Below are 15,905 nucleotides of genomic sequence, written 5' to 3' on the forward strand. Positions count from 1 at the left end.
CTTATTTTCTTCTTTTGGAGACCATAGGATGTCATAGTTCATTTTCTACATAGTTTGTCTTCTGCATACAATAGGACACAATTCTGGTCCTGGAGCCTGAGTTATGGGCCCCTCCCTCTTTACCCAAGCCCAGAAATAGCAAGAAAAAGCACCACAACCCAACACCCACAAGCCCAATTCAGATATCATGCAGAGGGTGTCTAGTTGTTGTATAGGAATAGCCAGGGACACTGGTGTAAATTAGGAGCAACTACTTAAGCCAACAGAGTTGAAGCATCTTGAAAATGAGAAAAGAACATCAGGGAACATAATTTCCCCTGACTCTTCAGTGGAGAAATTGCTGGCTTTGCTCAGGATGTGTCTACACTATAAGATAAATTTGAATTTATTTATATCGATTTTCCAATTCTGGACCATCCTCACTTCCACCAGGCTCCCCACAAAGTTGAGTCATTGCTGCCAAACACAAATTGGCTAACATCGACTGTTGCAGTAGTGCATTGTGGGAAGCTATCCCACAGTTCCCTCATCCCCGTAGTATTCTGGGTATGCTCACTGGTCGTGACATCATCTTCTCCCATTGCATTTTCCTCATTCTCCTCCCAGTCCCTGAAAACATGTCAATCACCAGAAATAATGCAGAGACCCTCAAAAATAGGAGAAAGAATTTTTGGTTTTCCCTCGACACACATTACATTGCCAACATGGGTGCAGTGACTGTATTCTCAACTATCCATCCACTTGTTCCACTTCCCATCATTGCCTGCATGTGATCCTTGAAATGAATGCAGGGGCCTGGACTCTTTTTTAAAGTGAGAAGGAAAAGGATAGAAAAGTGTAGGAAAAAAGAATTTTTGTTTTCCCCCTTCACTCTATTGGTGTTGGGGAGAGTCTTTGGCTTTCCAGTGTATTATAAGGCTTCCATGTAATGACTGTGTTCTCAACTGGCCATCCACTGAGTGTCCCACCTCCCATCATTGCATGTGATCCCTGAAAATAATACAGGGTCACAGACTGGTTTTTAAAGTAAGAAGAAAGAGGATAGAAAAGTGCAGGAAAAAAGAAATGTTGGTTTCCCCCCAGAGGCAGCAAGGCCTGGTATTGGCAAAAGGAGGGTGTAACAGTGGGGCCAGTTGAAGTGGTCCTTCTCCATGGCAGAAACCAAACCCCAAATTTCTTAGCTGCCAGGGAGACTTTTCCCCGGGGGGCAGCCGGAAGCCCTTTAGCAGCCAGGGGGAAGACCTTTTCCCTGGCAGCAGCAGTAGCAAGCCTGTTAGCTTCCAGGGGAGACTCCTCCGCAGAAGCAGCAAGCCCTGACATGGGCCAAGGGGCAGGGTGGGTCAGTGGAGGACCAGTTGAGGTGGTCCTTCCCTGGTGGCAGCAAGCCCCTTAGTTGCCAGGGAAGACTTTCCACAACAGCAGCAAAGTCCCCAATATCTTAACCATGGGGGGTGGCTTTCCCACGGCAGCAGCAAAGCCTCCAGTATCTGAACCACCAGGGGAGACATCCCCATGGCAGCAGCAAAGCCCCCCGTATCTTAACGGCCGGGTAAAACTTCCCCTTGGTAGCAACAAAGCCCTTAATATCTTTCATGCCCTGAGAGCCATAAATGCATGACTGGCAGCACAGTCAACACCAAATAGCTGGCACATCCTTTTATTGGGTCGGGTTGGGGGCTTCCAACGTGATGTGGCTGAGCATGGGAAAGACCCAGACTGTGTGGTACCTGTGGGGGAGTGAAGGGGATTCACACAGAATTGTAAACTGCTGAGAAGAAGTTTCTCAGTGTGTTATGCAAACATGACCCCCACCACAGCCTTGTTGATACATGATATGGCAGGGCAGGGGCTGGCACTGGGCAGCACAGAAAAAAATAGCAAGTGTACAGACAGAGCTGTGAACTCCTTGCAAGGGCTATTTGAATGGGTAGATGCACTCACAGCGCTAATAGCATAGAAAGAAAGAAGCCATTTATCAGGCTGTCATACTAACATGAGCCCATAGGCCTGCTGATCCCACTTGGAAATTCACGGTCTTCCTGTCACTGGAGAGAACTGACCAGAGCAGAGCACTGAGAGGGGCACTGTGGGTTACATATGGGACACCTCTGGAGGCTAATAAATTCACTTTTAAGACGTGGTACTTCCACACTTGCCTTTAATTGAACTTTTGAATTTGAGCTTAACACGATACCTGTAAGGTAACTGTGATTTTGTTATCTCAAGATTAGTTCTCCCTAAATCGAGCTAATGGTATTTACAGTGAAGACAAACATGTTAAATCGAGCTAACTGAATTAAATTTGAATTTATTTTGTAGTGTAGATGAAGCCTCAGTTTAAAAAATATTCTGTCTTGATTGCAGTCTAGTTCATGCCTAGCCAATGTGTTTGCTAAACTTTTCCTATTGCAGGGTAATCCTTAGTTTGATTTTAGCTAATCAAATTGAATTTTAAGCTCTTGCTAGTCTAGATTATGGTCTTGTGTAGCGTAGAACACCATTCTGTTTTATACAGGGTCTTACAACAAACATTTCTGCTGTGTCTGAGATCCCTCCACCAGTGCATTAAGGAACATCTTTCATGCATGGTCCATTCTCTCATCCTTCAATTAAAATAATTTAAGTTGTTCAGCTGCATCTATTTAAGAAAAGGGTTAACATTCGGCCAGACCAAGTATGTATTAGCTAAGCTTGCTACTTCTGCTTGTCAAGCTGAGAAGAGACTCTTAAGAAGAAAGGCTGATCCTTTAGTAGAGCAATATGTGCACAGCAACTATTATTGGACAATGGCTTGCAAAATATTCTACTTTAACGGGGGCCCCTTTTGCATTCATAGGCACAGCTCAAAAGTGTCAGAGTTATGGAAAAGTTTGCAGAAGCATCTAGAATTTCAGCTACTTTAGGATATACCATAATAGACTAGAAACACTGACATCTGGGGTTCTTGTGGTATTTTCAAGCATATCTGTTCCAAGTGCAAAGACATAAAAATGAGGGATAAGTGGAAAAGGTTGATTTGAGCACTGGAGCTTTAAAGGATATTCATTTTTAGTTCAGTTTCTGTAATGAAAATACACAGGTTCCTCAGAATAGAGCTGGAAGGAAGGGGTTATATTTTCCTGAATCTCTTTGTCTTCTTTATGTTAGTACATGCACATCCAGCTATAAGCAAAAGTGATTCTGATCCTTCTCCAGATCACATCATTTCCATGTGGTGTAATGCTCCAGTCTTCAATGCAGTTTCATTTGATATCTACCACTGCAAGTTTGAAGATAGTCATGAGTTATCATTAAGTACCCTTTTCCAAATTTGAGCCAAATTGCATTTGAAAGATTGCTGCCGGTTTGAGTAAGCCCATGTCTAGGTTCAGTGCACATTGTATTTTTAAAATCTATGATAAATACAAATGTGTTACATCTTTGTATCAGGGTGTTCTGACTTTCCAGACATGTATGCAGCCTGATGTCCATTTCACCCTACATATATATTTAAATTGCCTATAACTTCTGAACACTTACCTGCTTTTGGGGGTAGTTTAGTCAACAAAGAACAAAAAACACCATACTGAAAAGGCTTGTTTGGTTGGAGTGGGAAAAAGGAAGACGGTAAACATGACAAACCTTCACTGGGAGAGGTATTGACAGATTTCTGGGATACATGATCAGTGATAAGCACTGTACACAGGGATTTTTTTATTCCAGATGGTGGAGAATGCTGCAAGCAGAGAAACTCTTCAAGATTTGGTTTTAACAAATATGGAGGAACTAGTTGAGAATTTGAAAACAGGAGGCAGCACGAGTGAAAACGATCATGAAATGACAGCATTCATGATTCTAAGAAATGGGAGGAGGGAAAAGAGCTACATAAAGATAGTAGAGTTCAAGAAGGCAGACTTTAACAAACTCAGGGAACTGGTAGGAACACCCATGGAGAAGCAAGATTAAGAGGAATAACAGCTGAAGACAGTTTGCATTTTTTTCATAAATATATTATTAAGGGCACAAACAATCTATTCCACTACACAGGGAAGATAGTAAGTATGGCAAGATTTTGGCTTAACCAGGAGACCTTGTATGATATAAAAATCAAAAAAGAGTCCTACAAAAAGGTGTAAACTAGATCAAATTACAAAGGATGAATATAAACAAATAACATAAGTATGTTGGGGAAAATTAGAAAGGCAAAGGCACAAAACAAGTTCAGTCTAACAAAAGACAAAGAAAAACAAGAAAATATTCTCCAAATACATTAGAAACTAGAGGAAGACCAAGGACATGGTAGGACAATTACTCAGACAATATGGAAAGGCAGAGGTGCTTAACATCATCTCTGTTTTGGTTTTCACCAAGAAGGTTGGTCGATATTGGACATGTAACATAGTGAATACCAGTGAAAATGGGGTAGGTTTAGAAGCTAAAGTAGGGAAAGAACAAGTTAAAAATGACTTAGACAAGTTAGATGTCATCATCAAGTCACAAGGGCCTGATGAAATACTTCTTAGAATACTCAAGGAGTTGACTGAGCCATTAATTATTATAACTGAAATGTCAAGAAAATGAGTGAGGTTATAGAAGACCGGACAAGGGCACATAAAGTGCCCATGTATAGACAGGGAAATAAGGCCAACCAAGTGAATTACAGATCAGTCAGCTTAACTTCTGTACCAGAAATATAATGTAGGAAATAATTAAAGAATCGATCAAGACAATAATATGATAAATAATATTTGGCAAGGATTTGTCAAAAACAAATTGCATCAAACCAATCTCACAGCCTTTTTTGACAGGGTAACAAGCCTTGTGTATGGGGAAAGTGACAGATGTGGTACATCTAGATCAGGGGTCAGCAACCCGCAGCACTCGAGCCAATTTTCATCAGCACGTGAGGCAGGAGCTCAGCCCCACCTCTTCTCCCTCAGTGCTGCTGGGGGCTTGCTCAAAGCCACACCAGCTCTGGATTAATAAAAGAGCCATTAACACTACCTTTCACCATCTAAATGGTAAAGCTCTGCATCTTTATTTATTAATGAAGGACTATCAGTGACTTCACTGGCACTCAGACCATACATAGAGGTCAAATTTTGGCACTCTGCTTCGGAAAGTTTGCTGACCCCTGATCTAGACTTTAATAAAGCTGTTGAGTCTCGCATGATCTTTTCATAAACAAACTAGGAAAATACAACCTACATGGACCTACTGTAGGGTGGGTGCCTAGCTCATTTGTTACCTGGTCGTACAGAGTAATTATCATATACTGGAAGGACATAATGAGAGGTTTCACAGGGATGAGTTCTGTGACTGGTTCTGCTCAATATCTTCATCAAGGACTTAAAGAATGGCATTGGGAGTTTGTTTATAACATTTGTGAATTATACCAAGCTGAGAGAAGGGTTTCTAGGTCTTTGGAGCATAAGATGAAAATTGAAAATGATCTGGAGAAATGGTCTGAGGTAAAAAAGATTAAATTCAATAAGAACAAATGGAAAGTGCTCCACTTAGGGTGAAAAAAATCCATTGCATAAATATAAAATAGAAAATGACAGCCTAGGAAGGAGTGTTGCATAAAGAGATCAAGGGGTCATAGTGGACCATAAGCTACATGACTCAACAGTGTAATACTATATTTAAAATATCTAAACATCATTCTGGAATACATTAGCTATAGTGGTGTAAGCAAGACACAAGTAATTTTTCTGCTCTACTATTCACTGATTAGGCCTCACGTGGAGTATTGTGTCAATCCCCAAGTGATCCATCCCATTACCTATTCCCATTGCCTCAGAAGCATGCGGCAGCTCTCAGGTTAGCTGTTTTGGTAAGCTACTCTCATCATCAGCCAGCATGGGGAAAAGAGAGACAACCAAACTCCGTAGGCTCTGCTGCCCCTCCAAGTGATTCAGACGAGACAAGCCCCTCCACCAAAAACCAATCCTTCTCCCATACTTTAGAGAGGACTGGGGAGCCCAGACCTGCCCCTTACTTTGGGCTCCAGGCCAGAGACCCTGTTGTGATAGCAGCTGCCAACAATGCCTCAAGTTTCAGCTGCTTTACAGAGATGTTGCCCTGGGCCACTTCTCCACAGCAGTCAATAGCAGCCTCCTTACTGCAGGTTCTTCTCTCAGATACCCACTTGCTCCTCTCATACTCTCTCCACAGCTCCTAATCTCCTCCTTTCCTCACCCAGCTCTGAACCAGTGGAAGAGAAGCCTTTCTATAACTGGTGTCAACTAGTTCTTTGCTGGCTCCAACTGTCCTGCTTAAGCTGGCTCCCTAGAGTCAACAACCCTCTTAACTGGCCCCAGGTTTTTTAATTGGCCTGACGGCCCTGATCCCTTCTAGCAGGTTCCTGCCAGTTCGGGATTAGCTCTTGCTAGTTTATTCTGGGAACAGGGCCTTATTCAATTTATAGCTAATATATCTCCCCTCTGTCACTCTTTTGTAGCCCTCTTGCCTGACCCCATCACAGTTGTGCAATGTCTTCCTTTTTAATTATGCACTTGCCCTATGGTCTGTAATCTCTCTGCAATGCACCTGAGAGTCTCCATGATGCTCAGTGGACAAGTTTAAAAAAAAATGATACTGCAATATGCTGTGTTTCAACTTTAAAAATATCAGCATGATCCAGCAGTTGTAAGGCAGTGATACCTGAGATACCAGTTTCCCTCAGCGCCCAGAATATTTTCAGTCTGCAGCCAGGGATCCGACTGCAGCACATATCACCATACCTGAGCTAGATTTGATGTAACTGGCTTAAATGACAATAATAGTGAGGTCATGGAAGCACAGGAAGCAGCACCCCCTGGCTTCCTGACTAAATACCCAGGGCACCGCACAGAGCCATCCTTAACCATATGCAGAATATGCAGCTGCATAGGGCACCTGAATATTTGGGGCATCCCTGGGTCTTAACGTCCACCCAACTTGCCTCTTACTATCCCTACTTCAGCAGTGTGTAGCTGAAGATTAGAAAATCACATCTCTAAGCCTGGGAGCACCTGTGTAATAGTACTGCACAGGGCCCCAGGAGTCCTAAGGAAAGCCTCAGCCTTGGGCAGGTTTTCACAGTTTCTACTGTTACAGCCGCACACGGTATTGTTATGTGAGCTAATTAGACCAAAGCTAGCTCAGGCACGTGGCATGTCTACACGTGCTACAACCACGCCTCCGATTGCAGTGTAAATTAGAAATGCCTAAGGTGACTTTGTAGTATCTGATGATAAGTGTTAGCTTAAATGGGGACAACTGCATGGCAGTGCTTGCCATAACTAGACTCTAGTGAAATTCTCCATCTATTTGTTTTCTTTTATCTTTCCCCTTTAGAAAATAAAAACAACCCTGTAAATTCCAAAGGAAGATGCACCACTCACGATAAATCTATTTTACTAAATGTCAAACCTATGGTATGGATGTGAAACTGCTGTGAGAAGTGAAACTTCTGTAGATTCCTAGATTTAAAGACCAGAAGGGCCCAATGTGATATTATCTAGTTCCATGTTTTTTGTCTAGGGGTCCACAGACTATGTCTAGGGGATCTGCAAAGGGTGACCATGAAAATAAAGGCATTACTTTTTTCTGGTCAAAAGTATCTGATACCTCCACCTGCAGCTCAGAATGGTGAAGTGTTGTCTTTACCCACCATTTAGCTACCATTCTCATGCTGCATCACATGTTGAGCTGAGCACATGCAACATTTATGGTTGAATTCTATTCAGTCAGTTTTCAGTCTAAGAGCTCTCTTCTAGGAATCCAGAGATCACAGGCTGAATTTCCCAAGGGGTCTGCACATCCATTCAAAAATTTGAGAGTCCACAAGTGACAAAAACGTTAACAACCAGTCTGTATAACACATGCCATAGGACTTAAATGAATTTGTTTCTTCTACAAGTTCACTAGCTGTGCTTGAATGAGAATAATTTGTTTAGAAAAAACATAACCTTGATTTTAAAGTGTCCAGTGATGGAGAGCTCGTCTGTATCTCTTGTTCCAGGCTTTAAGATTCTCTGCTTGTACACAATGGCCATGTCTACATGGAGTGCTGCTGCTGGCAAGGTCATTCAAATGAGGGCACTCGATGTGAATGAGGCACTAATTTACAGATCATGCGCCTCATTTGCATACTCCTGTGTGATCGCTGTCCCAGCAAAGGCTTCCATCACCACAAAACAAGCCGAGTAGACTGGAGTCTGTCGGCCAAACCCCTTCTTGTCAAGAGCCCCTCATCCCTCACAAAAATTGAGGAATAAGGAGCTGTCAGCAAGGGTGGTTTTGATTGACAGAACCCAGTCTACTTGGCTTGTCTTGCTGTGAGAGAAACCTCTGTCGGGACAGCAATCATGTGAGAGTATGCAAATTAGGCATGCAGTTGGTAAATTAGTGCCTCATTTGCATTGTCGAGTGCCCTCATTTGCATGACGCTGCCAGCAGCAGCACGCTGTGTAAACGTGGCCAATATGTCCCTGTCCGCAATATGTTCTAGGAGAGCACGTTCTTTTATGTCATGACATTACATGCAGCAATGAGACAAAGAAGCGGAAATGTAGCACTTTAGAGACTAACAAAATGATTTATTTGGTGATGAGCTTTCGTGCGACAGACCCACTTCATCACAAAAGCTCATCACCAAATAAATCCTTTTGTTAGTCTTTGAAGTGCTACATTTCTGCTGCTTTGTTTTGTTAGAGTGCAGACTAACATGGCTACCTCTCTGTTACTATTCAACATTCAGCAATGAGGTTTATGCCATCCTTTATCTTTCTCACTGGCAGCAAATCTGACTACTTTTATCATATGCTTATTCATTTTCTTGAATCATTGCTTCATTAGCCATAATCTGTGCTGTATATATTATTCATGGAACAATACATATCCAGCAATTTATTTTGGTGGCTTTTTAAAATCAAACATCAGATCACCCTCATTGTCCTCCTGCTACCACCAGATCAAATGTCGTACAATTAATTTTTCTCTAGGGCTCATTTAAACTGATTTTGTATAATCTGGTATGTACTGGACAGTGCTGCGAGCAAAATATTCAAATCTATCTGATATGTTACCACAGGAAAATATTATATTTGTGCTGTTTTATGGATGGGTTTAATTTTCTTTGTACTGGCAAGGTCTACCCCCTTACAACTCACTGTTTCAAAGCTCTTTGGAAAGCAGAATATATTTCAACCGAACACAATCATGCATGAAAATTCAAACAACTGAAGTGTCAACCTAGTAAGAGTCTTCATTACCTTTCATCTTGGACACTCTTTTACAACTCCTTTTCACCTGATGATGCTGAAGCACCTGGATATTAAGTGGCCTTGCTGAAAGTCACAGAGCAGGTCTGTGGCAAAGCTCACAATAGGATTATAGAAATGTTGTGATGGCAGGCACTTAGAGAATAGTCACAAAGAGCGAGCCATCTTTATCTGTATCTTCACAAAACAAAAAAGCAAGTCTAGTAGCATTTTAAAGACTAACAAAATAATTTATTAGGTGATGAGTTTTTGTGGGACAGACCCACCTCAGAATTTTCCAAATATGAAGAAGTGGATCTGTCCCAAGAAAGCCCATCACCTAATAAATTATTTTGTTGGTCTTTAAAGTGCTACAAGACTGCTTTTTTGTTTTGGTACCTAGAGAGGTCATCAAGTCCAGCCCACTTCACTGAGGCAGCACCAAATAAACAGACTATTCCTGACAAGAGGTTGTCCAACTTGTTCTTAAAAACCTCCTGTGGTGGGATTCTCTTGGAAGCCTATGCTGGAACTTAATGACCTAAATAGTTAGAAAGTTTTTTTCCTAATATTATTTAAATGGTATTAAATGTTTGTTCATGAATTTAGTCATAACAAATTCTACACATATAGCACTTATCATCAGAGAATTTTAAAGCATTTTAATGAGGCATGGTGACATGTGATGGTTTGCTCTAATAAGCCATTAGCATAGCCAGGAAATAAAAGACAGATCTCATGACTCTCAGGTCCATGCTGCACCTTCTATTTTCCTTGGTTGCACTATATAACAGATAAGAATCTGTCAACACAGCCAAAATGAAAATGTGGTGTATTGATTTGGTGAGAGAGCTCTCGTTGGGTTAGGGACCACTTTTTTGTTCTGTGCCCAACCCAACGGAGTCCATGACACGGGCTCCTAGATTCTGCCACAATACAAATAATATTCAAAGCCGCATGGAATGGTTGGCCTCTTGTGATGTCTTTGAAAATCTCCGCTGGAGTTTTTGAAACTGTGTATTAGTTAGAGCAAGATTTTCAAGTGAGTCACAATGTAGGTTCTGAATTTGAGACACTTTACAAGGGCTGGATGGTCTGATCAATGGGGCTTGGCATGCTCTGAACATCAGAAAGGCATCCCATAAAGCATCACAGGTTGAGCACTCAAAGACTAAGGTACCCATAAACTGAGACATCTACAGCATCACCCAGCTTCGAAAATCCTGGTTTTAATTCCTATTTCTATCTGATTAGATTATTGCAGTGTAGGCAGGTCGTGATCAGGACACAGATTTCAGACACATTGCTATGGTTTCCTATATCACATGTACATGAAAAGCGTACAACACATCTATGAGACAGAGATGTACTATCACCCCATTTCACACGCTCTGGCCGCGTCTACACGTGCATGCTACTTTGAAGTAGTGGCACCAACTTCGAAATAGAGCCCCTCACGGCTACACGTGTTGGGCGCTATTTCGAAGTTGAAATCGACGTTAGGCGGCGAGACGTCGAAGTCGCTAACCCCATGAAGGGATGGGAATAGCGCCCTACTTCAAAGTAGGGCATGTGTAGACGATCCGCGTCCCGCAACATCGAAATAGCGGGGTCCGCCATGGTGGCCATCAGCTGAGGGGTTGAGAGACGCTCTTTCTCCAGCCCCTGCGGGGCTCTATGGTCACCGTGTGCAGCAGCCCTGCTGCTGCACACGGCAGCTGGGGATCCATGCCGCATGCACAGGGTCTGCAACCAGTTGTCGGCTCTGTGGATCTTGTGTTGTTTAGTGCAACTGTGTCTGGGAGGGGCCCTTTAAGGGAGCGGCTTGCTGTTGAGTCCGCCTTGTGACCCTGTCGGCAGCTGTTCCTGGCACCCTTATATCGATGTGTGCTACTTTGGAGTGTAGACGTTCCCTTGCAGCGCCTATTTCAATGTGGTGCTGCCCAACGTCGAAGTTGAACGTCGACGTTGCCAGCCCTGGAGGACACGTAGACGTTATTCATCGAAATAGACTATTTCGATGTCGCTACATCGAAATAAGCTATTTCAATGTAGCGTGCACGTGTAGACGTAGCCTCTGTGTCTCATCTCTCCATCAAAACGAAGTACCTAAGTCTCCCAAACATTAGTCTAGTGTGCTAACCACAGAATTCTCCTTCCTGTGTGGCTTTGCACACTTATTTAGTGGTCACTGAACCTCTCCATGCTGCAAACTGTTTTTTGAACATTTGAGCTGATCAGAGAGTTTTTATTCAAACTTTTTTAAAATTTAAATAGAAGTTAAAGTCTTGAAATAACTGTTCAAATTTGTCAATCTGATTGCCTTAGCTGAGCATTATTATCCTGACAAGAGGGTTCTTCTAGACAGAACTGATAAAATTAACTAAAGATGAGAGCCACAAATGAAGAATTTAATCAAGATTAATACTTTCATTTTTGGAGCCAGGTGGGGGGAGTTGACAAGGTGGGTGAACACAGCAATGCTTTCATCTATTAAATTATTTGATCCTTTAAAAACACACACACACACACACACACACACACACGCGTGCACACACACACACCTCTGAGGCTCTGGTCCTAGTTGTTGCCAGCCTAAGAAGAATGTTTTTGAAATAGAGTCAGTCATATTTCTTTGAAAACAAAAAGTGAATCTTGCGTGCAGAATCCTTCTGTAGTTTACAGACATGTCTGTGCCAAATTCAGCTGTTGGTAAACCCTGGACTGAAGACACCCTTTTGCTGAACTGGTAATGATTAAATTAGCTGTGGTTGAAATTCACATCCGGCAAGTCCAGGGTATGGAGCTTTTTCCACAGCCCCTCACCATTCCCTATAGCTGAAATGAAGTGTGACTCACAGCTCTATGCTGCAGATTCCTGGTGGTCACAGCCCCAACCCCTGAACCCACATAAGCATTGACTTAATGATCTCTCCCTTAGCTTGTCCCCTATGTTTACCTCTGTAACAGCAGCTTCTAAACCAGCATGGTGCCCTCCTCTGCTGCATGTAGTGGGTGGACAGACTATCTCCTGTATCTGATCTTCCTGCAATATCTCACTCCCTTCCCCATTCAACCATATTCCTAAGCTATCCATGAGCATGCTGCCAATGTGTGAATTTCCCCTCGCATGACTAAATTATTGCAGTGTAGGCAGCTAGAGAGCAAGACAGGGATTTCAAGAACAAAGCCTAATGTACTGAAATTAACAGCTAGGCAGCACAGAGGGGAATCTAACTTGTGCAGTAAAGGCTCAAACCTGCAGAGTATGCAGTTGTGGTGCTATAGATTACTGATCTACTGCAAAAGATGTACAGCTTCCTCCTTGGTCCCCTAGGTCTTCAGGGTCAGTAGAAGGGATTGGTGCCACAGACCAGCTTCTTTCCATACCACTCAGAACCTTGTAAGTATCTGACAAGAAACCTGCACCAAATGTTAGCAGAATTAACACTAAGGTTCCCATGCAGGGGCTTGGGGTTAGTGTGTACTGTGACAAAGCTCCTCATCTAGTTTGGGGGGTCCCATGCTTTTTGGCAGATTATTTGCCTCGGAGACTCACAGCAGCCCTCAGGTAAGACACCAGTGGGCTCTTTTGGGCAGCTACTCACATCATTGGCCAGCACAGGGAAGAGAGAGAAGACCAAACCCCTTAATCTCTGCTGCCCCTCCAAGTGACACAGGCAGAACAATCCCCTTCACCAAATCAGTCCTTCTTCTGTGCTGTATAGAGGGTGGGGGAGAAAGTAGGAAGCCCTGGTCTGCCCTCTGCTTTGGGCTCTAGCTCAGGGACCCTGTGATAGCAGCTACCAACAATGTCTCAAGTTTTAGCTGCTTTACAGCAACGACTCCCTAGGCCCCTTCCCCACAGCAGTCCCCAGCAGCCTTCTTACTGCAGGCTCTTCCCTCTGGTACCTGCTTGCACTTAATCCCCTCAGAGCTCTCCACAGCTCCTAATCTCCTCTCCTCCACTCCTCACCCAGCACTGAGCCAGCAGAAGAGAATCATTTTATAACCAGTCTCAGCTGGTTCTTCATTGGCTCCTGCTGTTCTGATTACCCTGACTCCCTTGAGTATGCAAGCCTCCTAATTGTCTCCCAGTGGTTTTAACTGGCCTAAATGTCCTGATTGCTTCCAGGAGCTTCCCACTGGTTCTGTATCAGCTCTTGCTAGTTTTTTCTGGGAACAGCGACTTATTCAATCTAAGGTTAATATACCTCCCTCTCCACAACTGTTCTATAACCCGCTTGCCTGACCCCATCACAGTATCTCAACCACACAATTCATAATTTTCAGAGGCTTAAGTTTATCTTACATTAATTCTGTCCTTCCTGGTTTTTAAAAGGTTAAAAATAGGTACACTTGCAGTTCTGGAAGGGCACAGGGCACTGCTGGTTGACCTTAACTCCATATTGACAATGCCTTTAAATAGGAAACCCTCCCCACTCACTATCTTTTATTTTGAGAAAGTGATGGAAGTAGGGAGGTCATAATTGTAGATCATCATTGTGGAGTCTGAGAGAGGTTTCCTAGAAACACCCATACTTAAGTCAGTTCCATAGTTAACATTCTGTTTATGTGACTTAGTCATATTCAACTCTCAGAAAGCCCAACCATATTGTAATTACACAATAACAATTGCTGCATAAATTAGCCACTAAATTACAAAACATAACCAGTATTGGCACCGCACAGCAGATACCAAGCTTGAGCCTTTACTGGCTTGCATGTTGTGTGGGTACTTACAGCTGTACCAACTGAAAAACTAATGCACATAAAATGCTACCATTCTGATATGATAGAATTTTTACATATACCTTCAAATTCACTTTGGACAGGTACAAATCACTCCTCAGGGCTCAAGCTAGCAGCAAAGCAGGCCACTGAGTTTCTCTGTTTTGCAAAGAAGAACATTTCTGTCTATTTACCATATTAATCCACATTTTCTTTCCTCCGCAGTATTTTTGAACAATGGCTTAGAAGACATAGACCTCTGCGAGAAGTTTATCCAGCGGCCAATGCACCTATTGGACACAATCGTGAATATTATATGGTCCCATTTATCCCTCTCTATAGAAATGGAGAATTTTTTATCTCATCAACAGAGCTGGGATATGATTATGAATATTTAGCAGACCCAGGTAATGTTTAGTGATAAGCAAATTTGGACTCTGCCATTTTTATATAGAATACTCCTGTAAAGTGGCTGGGTAAAAAGGATGCCTTCTTAATCATATTTATTCAGTGACAGTATCTGGAGTCATATCTGATTGGTTTAAGCAACTCAGGTCTGTCAATATGGCACAGCCAACACATCATATCATAGAACTGAAAGGGACTGTGATATGTCATTGAGTCCAGTCCCCTGCACTCACAACAGGACCTATTACCATCACTTGCAGATTTTTTTTAAATCTAACCTGCCCAGACCCCCTGAAGAATTGGGCTCACAACCCTAGGTCTACAAGGGCAATGTTCTAACACTTGAGTGATTCCCTCACCCTGGCCACATCAGGGAGTGGGGAAAGGCTCCCTGCCAGATCATTTTAGCTGGGAAGCAGCATTTCAGCTACCTCCTGACGTGAAGAGGGTCCTGCAGGGTCATCAATTCCCCTCCTTCCCACTGCAATGGCTCTGCAAAGACCCACAGTGAGGGAAAATGATAAAATTTCACAGTACACTTAGACAGTTCTTGCTGTGGCACACTGGTTGAAACCCACTGGTGTAAGCTACAATAAGAGCTGCAAGCACTAAGATAAAGGATGAGACCTCAGCTTTTCCCAGAGCTGAGGAGCAGTCACATCTTGGGATTCTGATGATTCCCAAGACTCGCCACAGGAACAGTCAAACATGGACCTGAACTTGACCAAAGTTGAGGGGCATTTGGATCAGGGATACAAGCCTGTGAGAAGATCAAGAATTGTATGAAGTATTAAGAAATGAACAAGATCAAGGAACTGTGCACATCTCCCTATTTCTATTTCTGGTAGAAAACCATTTGTGAATGTGTCTGTTCAGTTACAAATGCAATCAGCAGCCAAGAGTCCAGTAATCATATATCAAAGGCAGCAGAGGCATTTTAACAAGACTAACATTTACCCTAATAGCTTTTTTCACTCTGTCAGTACAATACTTCAGGCAGCTCTGGTACTTTGAAAGATTTGCTTCCTGACAAAGGGGTCTGACTTCTGTGTGCTTAGTAAACTGCCCCAAAATAGCGTTCAGCCTGCTCATTCAATTCTTTTGTTACACACAGGCTAGCAGCTTGTGATTCATTGCAAACCTGAAAGCTCATTTTATGGCTTATTATTTCAAGTATCGTTGTCCTAACTAATTTGTTGGCCATTTCATTACTAAAGCACAAACAGGAATCAGTGTTTCTCCTGTGATTTTTAAAACCATTCTTGAGATTTTTTTCAATAAAACATTTAGGCCTCATTTTGTATTTTGGGTTCCAAACTGTTAGGGCACATGTTTTCAATGTGGTCGTTATTTTTTTTCCCTAACCTTGAATCAGAACCTTTTATTTATTTTTAAATGAAAACTGTGATTCTCACATCAATCACTTAATTTCAGGAACTGAGGCTTTAAGAAGAAATGTGATATTTTGGGAAAGTTCAAAACACTGCAGAATACCATAGCATTGTAGAAGTATTTAGACAATCAGACACAGGAGGTATC

At 42.5% G+C, this 15,905-nt stretch overlaps 1 protein-coding gene across 1 annotated transcript in view; it reads left to right on the top strand.

The window, feature by feature from the left end:
• Window positions 1–15,905, top strand: part of TYR (tyrosinase) — a 95,046-nt gene that overhangs the window by 66,174 nt on the left and 12,967 nt on the right. Inside the window, exon 4 of the mRNA XM_074981462.1 lies at window positions 14,184–14,365. Within this exon, the coding sequence (XP_074837563.1) occupies window positions 14,184–14,365 (182 nt within the window). The remainder of the gene's footprint in view (window positions 1–14,183; window positions 14,366–15,905) is intronic.

The sequence above is a fragment of the Carettochelys insculpta genome, chromosome 1, assembly GCF_033958435.1.
Source record: "Carettochelys insculpta isolate YL-2023 chromosome 1, ASM3395843v1, whole genome shotgun sequence".
NCBI lineage: Eukaryota > Metazoa > Chordata > Testudines > Carettochelyidae > Carettochelys > Carettochelys insculpta.